General features: G+C 41.0%; 1 protein-coding gene across 2 annotated transcripts in view; it reads right to left on the bottom strand.

Moving 5' to 3' along the window:
• Positions 1-13,058, bottom strand: part of fras1 (Fraser extracellular matrix complex subunit 1) — a 315,805-nt gene that overhangs the window by 89,780 nt on the left and 212,967 nt on the right. For both annotated transcript variants that reach the window (XM_034216717.1, XM_034216718.1), the window contains exons 26-28: positions 11,892-12,177; positions 8,420-8,504; positions 512-835 (exon numbers count right to left, since the gene is read on the bottom strand). In XM_034216717.1, coding sequence (XP_034072608.1) covers positions 512-835; positions 8,420-8,504; positions 11,892-12,177 — 695 coding nt within the window. The remainder of the gene's footprint in view (positions 1-511; positions 836-8,419; positions 8,505-11,891; positions 12,178-13,058) is intronic.

Below are 13,058 nucleotides of genomic sequence, written 5' to 3'. Positions count from 1 at the left end.
TTTAACACATCTGTTGAACTTCTGGACTTCAGCTCATCCCATAAGCTGATCTGTTTTAAAAAAAAAAAAAAAAAATCAATCGCCCTTTTCGTTTCAGTCTGAAAACTATAGTTGGATGCTGGAGCTTTGAGCTGCAACACAATCATTTGGCTGAGTTGTGAAACACAGAGAAATGTCATCCAGTATTGATAGGAGGATCGATGCAGGTCTTGTTCCTCTGCAGAGATGCTTGCATGGAGCCAGTGAGCAGCGGGATGACTCTAAATTAAACCCAGAGAGGCTTAAAAAATTAAAAAAATTGTGTTTTTATTATCTTTGTGTGCCGAGTTTAAACTTTGGAGGCAACAATTGAACTTTAAAAAAAAAATGTTTTCGACCACCATAGCCAAGAGAAAATGTAAGAAACAAAGTTAAAGGAGTCTGTCTTGGCTAAGAGACTGTAGACTTGTGTTACAGTAAAACATCAGCCCTGAGCCATTAATCTCCCATCCTCCCCCTCTGTCCTCCCTACCTTCTGATTGATGTGGACTTGGAGGAGAATATTCATGTAGCTGTGTCCGTCGTTGACCTGCAGCACCATCCCGTCCTCCACCCCCTCGGAGCCGTCGTGGATGTACTGGATCTGTTCCCGTGACAATTCCTCCAGCTTGAATCTGCTGAGCGTCCGGTCGCCGTGTAGACGTGTCAGCCGGCCGTGCCGGGGCGGTTCAAGGACCATGACCAAAACATCGGCTGGGTTGTCGGGGTCGTCGACCTGTAGGACCGACTTGGTGATGGTTGCCATGGCTCCACGGCTCTCCACGGGTAAAGGAGTGAGAGTCACAACCACTGGGGGCTGGAAAGGAATAAAGAAAAGACAAAGAGAGGCTGTGAAAAAGAACATACTTTGATAAATATCAGACAGATGCGACAAAGATAGATTCATTTAAGATAGCTCTTTTTTTATGGTAAAAAGCAGAGTTTCAGTTTCACCGTTAAAAGGCTGTTAAGAGGACAAAACTATTTATTTAAATAGATGATGACTTTTTTATTCTCTAAAAAGGTCGGGGCGTTAGTGCCATAGTGTCTGCCGCTGAGGGAGATGATGAAGATAAAGGTGAGGTTATGCAGGGCACTTCATTAAGCCGCACTCAGCCAAACCTGATGCTTCGTCAAGACAGGAGGAAAGCTTAATGTCGCAAACTAAGTCATTTCAGGAGCAAAGAGGAGAGCAGTAGGCCTCTTATTGTTTCAAAATCAAATTCATTTTGGCCCGTTCTCCCTTAACCCAGTGTAAGTTACTTATTTGAAAATATACTTAAAACAATAATATTTGACAAGAGGACTTCAAAGTTTATAATAAACAGCGATGATGTGCTGTATCATGTATAGAGAAAACATGATTGTACACCTGAAAGCATAAAAAGTAAAGATGTTTTATCTTCCACAGTTTTTCGATGTTTAAATAAACAAATAATTGCCCACATTTGTGCGTACATGAGCTCTTGAGCCTAGTACTAGTCAATGAGAAATTCTCACAGGAAAAGTGTAGGTGCATCTTTTGTGTGTCTGTGTTTTCATTTCTTACACAGAAAACAACCAAGAAAGACAAGAAAAGTGTACAGATGCCAAGAAAAGTTAATTGAACCAGCTAATTTTAATATGACTGATCAAAGTTGTTAGCATGGCAGCTTGGCAGCGATGAAGGTGCAGGTAGAGAGGCATGCGGTGCGTATACTCTGCCGTGGCCCTAAATCAAAGCAGTTGCCAGACTGGGAGCTCGGAGCCGCTCAGCAGGCCCGGGTTCAATTTGTTGCCCTCGACGGCTGCTGGCTAGGCTCCAGATCTTTGCCATTGAAGCAGCAGCTTAAGCAAAATGGGACGTATAAAACAGGCTGGCGCCAAAGACAAAAGTGACTTATGGAAAGTCATACACACACACACTCCCACCGTGTAAAACCAAAATGACCACTGGCTGAAAGTAACACAGAGGGAGCATGTCGTTATTCAGCCCCTTGCCCTTTGGGTTCAGTTGAGGAATATCTGGCGCCACATTTCTAGACTTCGGAGGAATAATCTCTGAGAGACAGGCAACTGGGCCCTCGAGCGCCCACCAAAATCATGTGTCGTCACTTCTGCAGTTCAGAGGAGGGAAACAAAAGTTTTGGATGTGTTGGCGGGGGCTGGGGGTGTGTGTTTGCGTCGCTTTCAAATCCTGCTAAGACATGCCTGCTCACTGTAGGCAACCAGTGAAATCTGTCCCCAAAGGCAGACCAAAACAAACACAGACGAGGCTTACTCACATAGGAGGGCTCACCTTTTATCCACACTTTACAGGTGAAGGTGAGGTCAGACTCATGTTTCAGACCAATGGGTACCAATACAAGTTTTGTTGTGCCGCTGCCAGGTTGGTTTGTTTTTCATTCGCTCTTTATTTTGTTTGTTTTGCCCACAGTGACTTTGCCGGATGGTATTTAACGACATGACGGGCAGAGCGGAGATGTTTCCCGAGTCGATTCCATCCCCCCTGTCTACATGTAAGCCTTTGTTTGTAACACACCTTTTATCTGCTGCCCCCAAATCATGTTTTTGTGTCATGCAGTCATAACACAGACTGCTAAAGCTAGGATAGGCAGTTTATTTTAGAGGCAACCTGCCAGGATGACAGCTGTAAGTTGTTACAAAAAATAATAATTATTAAATAAATTGTTCCCCTTAAATGTGAATGAGACATGAGGTGGTTGAATATGGTAAGCGCTGACAACAATGCCCGACTCTCCCTAAAGATATCTTGTAGTCTCTTCTTAGTTCTGTGCATTTTAGGGGATGGGCTTAACTCTAATAACCAGTTTGTGATGCTTGGTCAGTTGACCTTCACTACTGTCAAACTAAACTAAAAAAGTTGTTAACCTTAAATATTGGTAAGGTTAAGGATTTGGGTTGATTTGGTCGATTTCCCCTCTTGGGTGGAGACATGGATGTATAAAGAGAACTGGATACAGCGTCAGAGACGGGGCCCTGGTCATTCCTATGGGAGTTGCTCTGTGGCGCATGAAGCCCAACATGGTGCCACTAAAGATTAAAAAAGTACACGGATCATCCGAGGCCATGGGTCCATAGAGCATGCACACTTGAGTTTTGCTTAAGCCCCGCCTCCGATGTCTGCTCTCAGCTCAGTCAAAGGAATGGTTGGGGAAATAGCTCTGGATTCAGGTTTTAAACCCTAATGATGTAAATAAGAAATAAAAAGGGTTATTGAGTTATTTAGCTTAAAAAAAAAGTATACACAGATTTACAAACTTCTCAATATTGGTATTGAGAAGTTTGGAAATCTGCGGTTACTTTTTTTTTAAGTCAATGGGAAAAAGTATTTTTGGGCTAAAATGACATTACGGACTACAACAGAAGTGTAGTACCACTGTTTGGCCACCACCACAATTTGCTCCAATCTCCTGCTCTCTTCCGGGGAGATTGGGTGGAAGTTGATAAAGTGTGGGTATTTGACACTATGAGATGAGACTGGGCATAAAAGGGTTTATTTTACGTTTGGGTATTTATAAAATGTAGCACTTTCTGAAGCTGTCTCCCCAGATGTAACCTGAAGCCATGGTCAGAAATTATTCATTAAAGTGTAATCATCAAGCTTTTGTTATGCTTTTTTGTTCTGTACACTCATATATTTACTTCTAGACACCATTCTAAACTTCAAAGACAAAACAAACCCAAGGTGGAAAGTGTCTTGCTATTGACTGACATCTAAGCACGTTGCAGCAAAGAGAGCAAAGATGTCACCAGAGCAATGCTAAGGTCTTACAAACTTTAAGGTTGCCACTCTCGGTTGTAAATGTGGGCTTCAAAAAAGGTTGTGTGTTTTGTGTGAGTGAGACCACCCGCTGAAGAAATGTCCTTAGTAGATACTGAATTCTTGGAAACCTTATTTTTAAAAGAAGCTTTTATCAGAAGGACGAAAGGCTATCTGCAGTGAAGATCTTTAATTCCCGAGGCTAATACATTCTTATGGCCTTGGGATCTGATAAAGATTTCAATCAACAATTTCTTTCAACCTTATTTATTCAGGGAGGGCCGCATACGCATAAACGGTCTTTTTACTCCATGACATATTGCTTTATAGTCACATGCTTCACAGTGGCTTTTGCATTCGGGAGAACATACAATAGCTGTGCATTCATTTCAATAACCTACCTGAGTGTATCATTAGTATGTCTCCCTGTCGTTGTGCTTTTGATAATGAGAAGAACGTTTGAATGGTTTCTTTAAAGAAAGTCCACAAACGTTGTCATTTTCTGTGTCATACTTTCTGTAGAGGGTCTTGATTTTTTCAAAGCAATGGCAAGGGGAATTTATGAGAACACGTTTAAACACTGGTGTCAAAGACAACAACGCTGGAAGTTACATCAGTGTTTGTGATGCTCTTTGAAGTCGACTGAAAGGAGCAATCACATGAGACTCTGTGGTTGCGTATTTCTCATCGCAAAATGTCTCCGCTGCATTTCCTTGGAGTTAAGTAGTTCAGACTGAAAAACAACATGATGACTTAATGTTTGTAGTCAGAAATGTGTGAATAAACTCGAAGACAATGGAGATGAAGACGTACGACACAACAACTCCTCATACTGTAACTAAAGGACGACATAAGTTGCCGATTCAAAAATGAATAATACAGAACTTTTATCTGTATAATTAAGGTTTCATTAGGTTTGACCAACTAAAACTACTAGTTAAGGAAACATTGTGGGGGGAGTGGGGAAGTGTTCAAAGACACCCACAACAAAGCCTTTACTCATTAGTTGTGGAACGCTATTACAAAGTAATGCAACTTCTGCCTTTTCTTCTGAGGGAAAAGTCATTATTTGCCTGGAAAAACTTAAATAAAAGTGATATAAGCTTCCAAACAGATAACAAATTCTGATGTTGAGGACAGTCTTGGAAAATCTCGAAAAAAACATATTATATTAATTTTCATGTTCATATTTGTAATGTTTGCATCTATAGTGATATGGCAGCACCTTTTAATGTTAAAAAACGGTTGGTTTGTCCCTCTTTAACCCGTGAAATGAGAGCCCAGTCTGCTCTGATTGGCTGGCTCTGTTGTGATTGTTCAACCGCCTAAAGATGTCCTGCCCCTTAGCCTATCACGTAGAATGTGTTGAAGCGCCAGCCAATAGAAGTCTGAGTGTAACAAAGTGATGTCACTATGCAACGGAAGGGGGGGTGGTGACAGATTTTGGGGATTTTAAACTTTGCAGACCGTTTACATGCACAAAAACCTGCACAATACAGGGAAGGGAAAACCCCCCAAAAATACTTTTTCGGGCCCCTTTAATAATGTGTGGATGCCTTTAAAAGCAGCTCAACACACCTGTTTAAGCTTTGCGTCTATTTTACTGTCATTCCATGACTGTTTTATAGGGTTTTTAAAATGTGTATTATGACTGTTTCTATGTAGGTTCCCTTGTTTGTTTTGTGAATATGCTCGATAAATACGGTCACAAAAACGTTCTGACTTCTTAATACATCTTATTTCACCTCACTAGCTGGAATGTCAATTTATGAACACGTATTGGAATTAATGTATGAACTAGGACACCATAATGATAAGTGTGGTGTGCAAAAAGGCTAGTGTTGAACACAAATAACAGAATTCTATTGTGATTAAACTTACAAAAGCAAGACAAGGGAGGACGCACAACTATCAGTCAAAATACAGTCACCGACGATGAGTTATGTGCATAAATTACGTCTCTTTCCGGTTCAGCTGCTTCTGCTAATATTGTCTGAGAGAGTCAAACTAATGAAGCGCTGGTGTAAGTGAGCAGACCCCCCCCCCCAACACACACAAACACTGAAGCTCCACTCCATCACCGTCTGCAGGCAGCACTGTGAGCTCTGCGGCTGCAACACCAATTTACTCAAGGCGCACTGAATTTAAGAAAACACTCACGTCCTGCCATAAAGAGAGATTTGTCACGACAGAAACATGGCAAAATATAAATGTTTGCAATGGCGGCTGAAAACTGGAAAAGGATTAGGAACCTACAGAGTCAAGAAACATTTCCTCATCTGCACAAACTTGATTTTTTCCGCATGTTTTATTTGTATTTATTTTATAATATTATAATAATGCACTAAACTACATTTGGAACATTTGACAATTTGCTGTGCCTAATGACAGAGTTACATGATTTTGTTTCTCATAGTAAATTAAACATTTTCCACTCAGGTAATTACATCATCACTTCAATTTGTCACGCACTTTAGCAGTTCGGCTTTTCTCTATGTAGTCTCTACTGCACACATACACACACGTTGTAGAGTAACACAGATGTTCCACTAACCCCTTGACAGATCTGAGAGAGAGCAAGAGCTTTTAATCTCTCTTCGTTCCTCATTTATTTCCATATTTGGGCCATACAGAGGTCATCTCGAAACCAATCACGTCATGCTGGGCTGACATTAACCAATCACAGTGCTGGCGTCGGTCCATTGGGACAGAGCCTCGGAACAGTGAGGAATGCAGCTGGGATGATGCAGCAAAATGAGAAACGGCTTCTCTCTAAAAAGATGAGCTGTCATATTTACCAGATTAACTGCTGCTCCCTCTGCTCATCCACAGTAACTGTGGAGCGATGTTATCCCACATTTCTGTTACTTTGTATTGTTTTGAATACCATATGTCTCTCTACTTTATGTTGTTAAAGCATATCAAGATATATTATTACTGTATACAGGCTATTGTATGGTTTTTGGGTAACATGGCAGCCATGTTGGATGTTCGAATCTCACAGTGTTATAAAAGATAAAAAGATTGGATATTTTGTTATTGTCAATAAAATAAAATGTTCAGCCCAGATTCATGTGGTTGATTGTGTTTTTAGCTACATACTGTAATACAACCATGGCAGCTTGGTAAACTACAGTACCCAGTTTTTCTGAGCTTTTAATAAATGTCTGTTGAATTGACAGAAAATAAACTCAACCAAAAGCTTTATGAGATGTCAGATACAAAAGATTTGTGAGCTTGCTTAAAAAGGGGAACTAACAATAAGAGTCCTATACCTCTGTTGTTTCCCCGACTCAGACTGCAAGGAATCTGGGTGTGACCCTAGATAACAACCTGTCCTTCACTGCAAACATCGCTGCTACAACCCGTTGCTGCAGATACATGCTTTACAACATCAGGAGGATACGTCCCCAGCTGACCCAGAAAGCAACGCAGGTTCTGGTCCAGGCTCTCGTCATCTCACGCCTAGACTACTGCAACTCCCTCCTGGCTGGTCTACCTGCATGTGCCATCCGACCTCTGCAGCTCATCCAGAATGCAGCTGCTCGTCTGGTCTTCAACCTTCCTAAATTCTCCCACACCACTCCGCTCCTCCGCTCCCTTCACTGGCTTCCGGTAACTGCTAGAATCCACTTCAAGACACTGGTACTTGCTTACCGTGCTGCGAATGGATCTGGCCCTTCGTACATCCAGGACATGGTTAAACCGTACACCCCAGCGCGTGCACTACGCTCTGCATCAGCCAGACGACTCGTTGCGCCCTCGCTGCGAGGGGGACCCAAGTTCCCATCAGCAAAAACACGTGGGTTTGCTGTCCTGGCTCCAAGATGGTGGAATGAGCTCCCCATTGACATCAGGACGGCAGATAGCTTGCACACCTTCCGGCGCAAACTGAAAACTCATCTCTTTCGACTCCACTTCGAGCGATAGAACTATTAACAAAGCACTTATATACTAATAAAGGGCTGGCTTATCTAAAGCCAGTTGAGTAGCACTTGAAATGTTTAGCTCTATGAAGCCTGATGTACTTATATGATTCTGTTTTCTTCAAGTTTGTATCTTCTTGGTCGAATGTACTTATTGTAAGTCGCTTTGGATAAAAGCGTCAGCTAAATGTAATGTAATGTAATGTAATTTACAATACCGGAGAACTGGAGCAGGGGGAGCGGTATTGCAGTCACTTTAACACACAATTGTGACTAATATAGAGCTCAGCCAAAAGACAGGCTCTCAATCTGTCGGTCTATCATTCCTACTCTCACCTTTGGTAATCATTTTAATTAATTTCTGTTTTAATAAAGTGAACTAGTCGTTGTTTAACACTTTTCTGCCCTGAGTTATAAGAATCCATCAGATATTGCCTTGACAAAAGGGAAGGAACTTGAATCAATGCAATCATTTCACATTATGTCCTTAAAGTCTATACTATCTTCTCCATGACCTACAATGTTACTGAATTCAGGTTTAGATATCTATTTCTGTCTCTAATTTCTGCTGGGAGCCTACATATGATGCAATAAATATGTCTATGGATGAAAACATGGCATTTCAAAGTCTTGAGTCATTCTTGGAAAACGCATGTTGGGAAGTGACAGATGAAATAGAAGGAGAGCTGAAAGAAGTGTTTTGGTTCAGTACCTGCATTGACACGGCTTGAACTTGGATTATTTCGGGCTGAGAGAACAGTTCAGGGTCCGCGACACGCAAGGTGAACTCCCCGGTCCTACAGGAGGGAAGAAAAATAAATAAATAAAAGAACACTTAAAAACAGTCTTGAATAAAAGACTCACAGGGACAAAGGGTCTACTTTGAATGAACATGACCCACACACAGCCCTTAAGTTCGCCCTTGAGGTTTCTGGGGAAATGAGTCCGGTGAGGCATTCATATTTGTATTTGATGCCTCTACTGTGACATGTCTCCATGCTTTAATGTTCAAAAAGGACTTATTCTCATACTGCCTGTGGTGCAGCACCTCTTTTCACCCTCTGTCTGAAACCAGAGCCAAGTCTTCTCTGATTGGTTAGCTGGCTGGCTCTGTGTGATTGATCAGCCCCTTGGAGATGTCCCGCCCCTTAGCCTATCACATACAATTTGTTGTAGCACCAGTCAAAAGAAGTGAACCGTTACATAGTGATGTCACTTTTATACGGAAGTAAACAAAAGAGTCCAATGGAGGCGTTTCAGGCAGGAGGGGGGGAGTGTGGGAGAGAAACTCCCTCTGGAGTACAGAGAACACAGGGATTTTAACCTGTGCAGACCATTTACATGCATCAAAACACAACACACTACAGGAAAGGGAGAACCCCAAAAAGCCTAACAGTACCCCTTACCAAGGTTTTGGGTGCCTTTTAAAAGGATAATTATAAGCGGGAGAAGATGGATGGATGGATGGATGTATTATAATGTTTGCTGACGCTTGCACAGAAGTCGCGCGGGCTTACTGAATAGTTTTGAGGTGTTCTCACAGCGACTTGGAGAGTGTATGAAAGGGAAGCTGTTCTGGAGGCCTTTGGTGGCCCCAACCTTTCTCAAACCCTCTATGTTGGTTTTCACACGTCATCTGTGTAATGTGTGCACAACAAGGCAGCATCTCTGTGGAAAACTAGGCCAGCTTCCTCTTTAAAATGCATCCATCATATAACACATTGTCACAGTGCCTTTCAACAATGATACAACTCTTTTTGAATTACAGTTCCTGGTAACAGATATGAGATATAATTGAGGATTTGTACAGCGTTTTTTTATAGGTTGAATAACAGTGGCTCATTAAAGATTTATTGGACAGATTGTTAAAGTAACACGATGAATATATTTCTGCCATAGAAAAAATGTTTAATTTAATGTGCAGGTTATAAATGTGCCTAGTATATTTGGTGCATCATTCATTTTAAATGAGTGTTATTTAATGCCATAAAAGCCTTGAGACAAAAGGGAAGCAGCTTTTGATCTGTGTCCCCAATGGTAAAATATGCCACTTGTGACATAAAATAAAGGCAGTTAATTGACATGTACTGATGATGAAGTACTGAATAGAAACAGCTTTTTAGGAAACAATTGATCTCATCTTAAACTGCCTACCCAATGTGAGGATTATATTATTAGCTGTATCTTTTATCCATAGTGCCCCGTCATGAATAGGAAATGTTTCTCTCTCTCTCTTGGACTCTGAAGAGAATCAAACATGAGAGCATTTTGCGTGTGTCTCTGTTTTCTCCACTTCACATCATTTGACAAATACAGTTATAATATGCAGATTAGCTTCTATTTAGGGCAGAGGTGGGGAACCTTTTTCCTCTCAAGGGCCATTTCAATGTTTTCAACATCCTCTGAGGGCCGTACAAATGATTGACCTCTGCTTAAAAATACTAAAATCACAGCCCATTCATTTCACCTTTCTTTCATGCTGTGCAAAGAAAAAGCAACCCCTTTAATCCAGATATTTTACCATGACTCGCACATGCATTCACGTGCACGGTTGTGGCATGACCACCAAAACAGAAAAATATAGACACAAGATGTGTGCAAATGTATTTAGTTTCCTATTCATGTGGACATGAAGATTTTTGCACTTTGAGAGCAACATTAAGAGATCTACTGATATATTTCTCAACACCCAGATGAAACAGAACTGTAAGCAGATTTATTTTTCTTTATGAATATTACAAATCACTTCCCTTTCAAACTGTATTCTTGTTTATTAATAACAACTTTTTGTTACCATCATATAGTATTTTATACCTGTTTACTTTATTCTCTTATTTTTGTATAACTATAATGATCATATAAAGATGTGCCTTTACCTCACTGGTTGTAGAAAAAGCTTCTTATATTCGTTAGCATAGCTAGCTAACCAGATGCTAATAACAACAAAGTTATTGACTGTATGACAGAGGAACAGATCGCCACTGGGCTTTCAACTAAAGACACAGACACGCAGAAACTGCAGCATGTGTACGGCTCCTTATGGGTACTGACATTTTTGGAAGTGCAGGGGCGACGTTCTGGTGCTCTCCGTCAGAACTGCACCCGTCAGACGCATGGTCAGACGAGACATATACCACGTGATGACACGTTAGGCTTGTGTTGTGTTCAAGGATCCCGACCTTGACCAGGAAAAACAGGTACTCGCTTGTTTGTTTTTTTTGCGGTCTAGATTTCTTTAATTTTTTTCTTTTTTGCGTGTGTTTATAAATTACCTCGAGGGCCGTAACAAATTGTCTCGCGGGCCGTATACGGCCCGGGGGCAGCAGGTTCCCCACCCCTGATTTAGGGCTTTAGGTTTTTGTTGTCTTCATTAATCTAGTGGCTCAAAACTAGCCAGTTGGAAATTCCCTAGCATGCCTACATTTGAGGCCACAGCAGCTGAATCAGGATAGACTATTGTGTTAAATACGTTGATTCCGATTAGATAAACGGACATTAGGCCAAAACTCAACATTTCATAGACTTGTTTGAGGATTTAGCATACTAGCTGTAGTTAGGGAATTGTTTTCAGACTGAGCCCTAAAGAGGCAGTATTCATTCCTTCAATAATATTATAAATTAGCCTCCTCTTTGATCTCTGGCAGCAAGGTGTACACTGGCTAATCATGCAAATGTGGCCATTATTAGATAAGAAGTTTTAATGTAATGCATCTCCAGTTTGTGTGTAGGTTAATGGAAATGACATCTCCAACCAAGAAGCTGGATGATTAAAACCGACGACTGATGGCTAGGCGAATGAAAAGTAAAAATAAAATATTATTTTTCATACCAGATGCAGACTAATTAAAGGACATCATGAATAAATATGTGGAGAAACACAACAAATAGCGTTGCTTTCATACAGTGAGCGAGGGCTCTAAGACATTTTCAGATCTTTTTTTTTAATTAACTTGTGGCTCAATTTTTTTGCAGTGTATTCCTGGCTTCTCTGGGGGTACCAATTGGGTTTTCTGCCTGATGAATTCTTTTTTTTTTCCGATTTCACTGCCAAAAAGCAACTCTGAAATGAAGTCCTCACTCTTCGGTTGAAGAACTGATTATTTACTATTAGGTCATAAGAGTTTTTGGGTTCTTCATAAACATTTCCCAACTCCATAAACCTCGGAAGAATCCGATCCACTGACCTGGCTTTTTCTCTTTGGTGCCTGAAGCGGACCCGGCCCGTCCTCAGCTCCGCCCAGGTGAAGGTGTCGTCCCTGGTCAGGTCTCGGCCTTCCTTCCCCTCTCCTTCCTCCCCTCTGAACAGGACCAGCTCTCCGTTACTCGGGATCTGAACGAGCTGGAAGACGAGCCGCTCAGACGGACTGTCGGGGTCCCTCACCTGCAGCAGGCTGGGGGCCAGCGGGGAAATCCCACTGAGGGGAACCAGCAGGGAGCCGTTCACCTGGAGGGCAGGGGGGTGGGTGTTACCTGAGAGGAAGAGGGAGGATAAGAAGAAATGAAACCGGAATGAATGATCTCTTGTATTGCTGACAATTCTTATGACCTTGATAGGTGAAGAAGGTTTTCCATCTGAGGTTAATCACACACAAAGTCACATTAACACTTTTAGATACTTCCTGTGTTGAGTGGTACACAAACTCATAAACAAAATAAATCAAATAGGAGTTATAAACTATAATAATAATGATTGATATATAAAATAAAAGTAAGACATTAAGAAGGAAGAAAATACTGAGATTTAAGTCATTGGAATGTATAAAGACAGGGAATTGTTATTATATTACAGCCTCTAATTACGCAAATTGTTACATATTAACGCATTTCAAATCCTGATATTTATCTAATTAAAATTGAAGCTGGATCAGACTGTGAGTGGGTGTAGGAACGACACAAGGTTATGAAGTAAAAAAGTGTTTGTTTGTGAGTGTGTGTGTGTGTGTGTGTGGTGTGTGTGTGTGTGTGTGTGTGTGTGTGTGTGTGTGTGTGTGTGTGTATGTGTGTGTGTGTGTGCGTGCATGAAAGATGGCTGGTGAAATATAAGCAAGACATTTCGGTCTTTTAAGTTGGCCTTAATTAGAATTGACTATGTTTGGGTATTTTTTAAAGATCAGCTCTTTTGAGAAGCCATATTGTAATCTCATTTTCTCATTTTCTCATTTTCTCATTTCTCCTCTAATGATGCCAGAGGCACTCTAAAATCTCAAACTTTCGGCCATGTAAATAAACTCACAAATGAGAAAGGACTATAATTAAAAGCACTAGCTTTCTACTTTTTTCTTGGCTGGCACGAATAAAAATGAAAAACAACCAACACATTTGTTGTAGGGCTATTCTTTTTGATTAAGTTG

This window comes from Gymnodraco acuticeps, unplaced genomic scaffold (genome assembly GCF_902827175.1).
Source record: "Gymnodraco acuticeps unplaced genomic scaffold, fGymAcu1.1, whole genome shotgun sequence".
Classification (NCBI taxonomy): domain Eukaryota; kingdom Metazoa; phylum Chordata; class Actinopteri; order Perciformes; family Bathydraconidae; genus Gymnodraco; species Gymnodraco acuticeps.
This window is presented reverse-complemented; position numbering and strand designations above follow the sequence as displayed.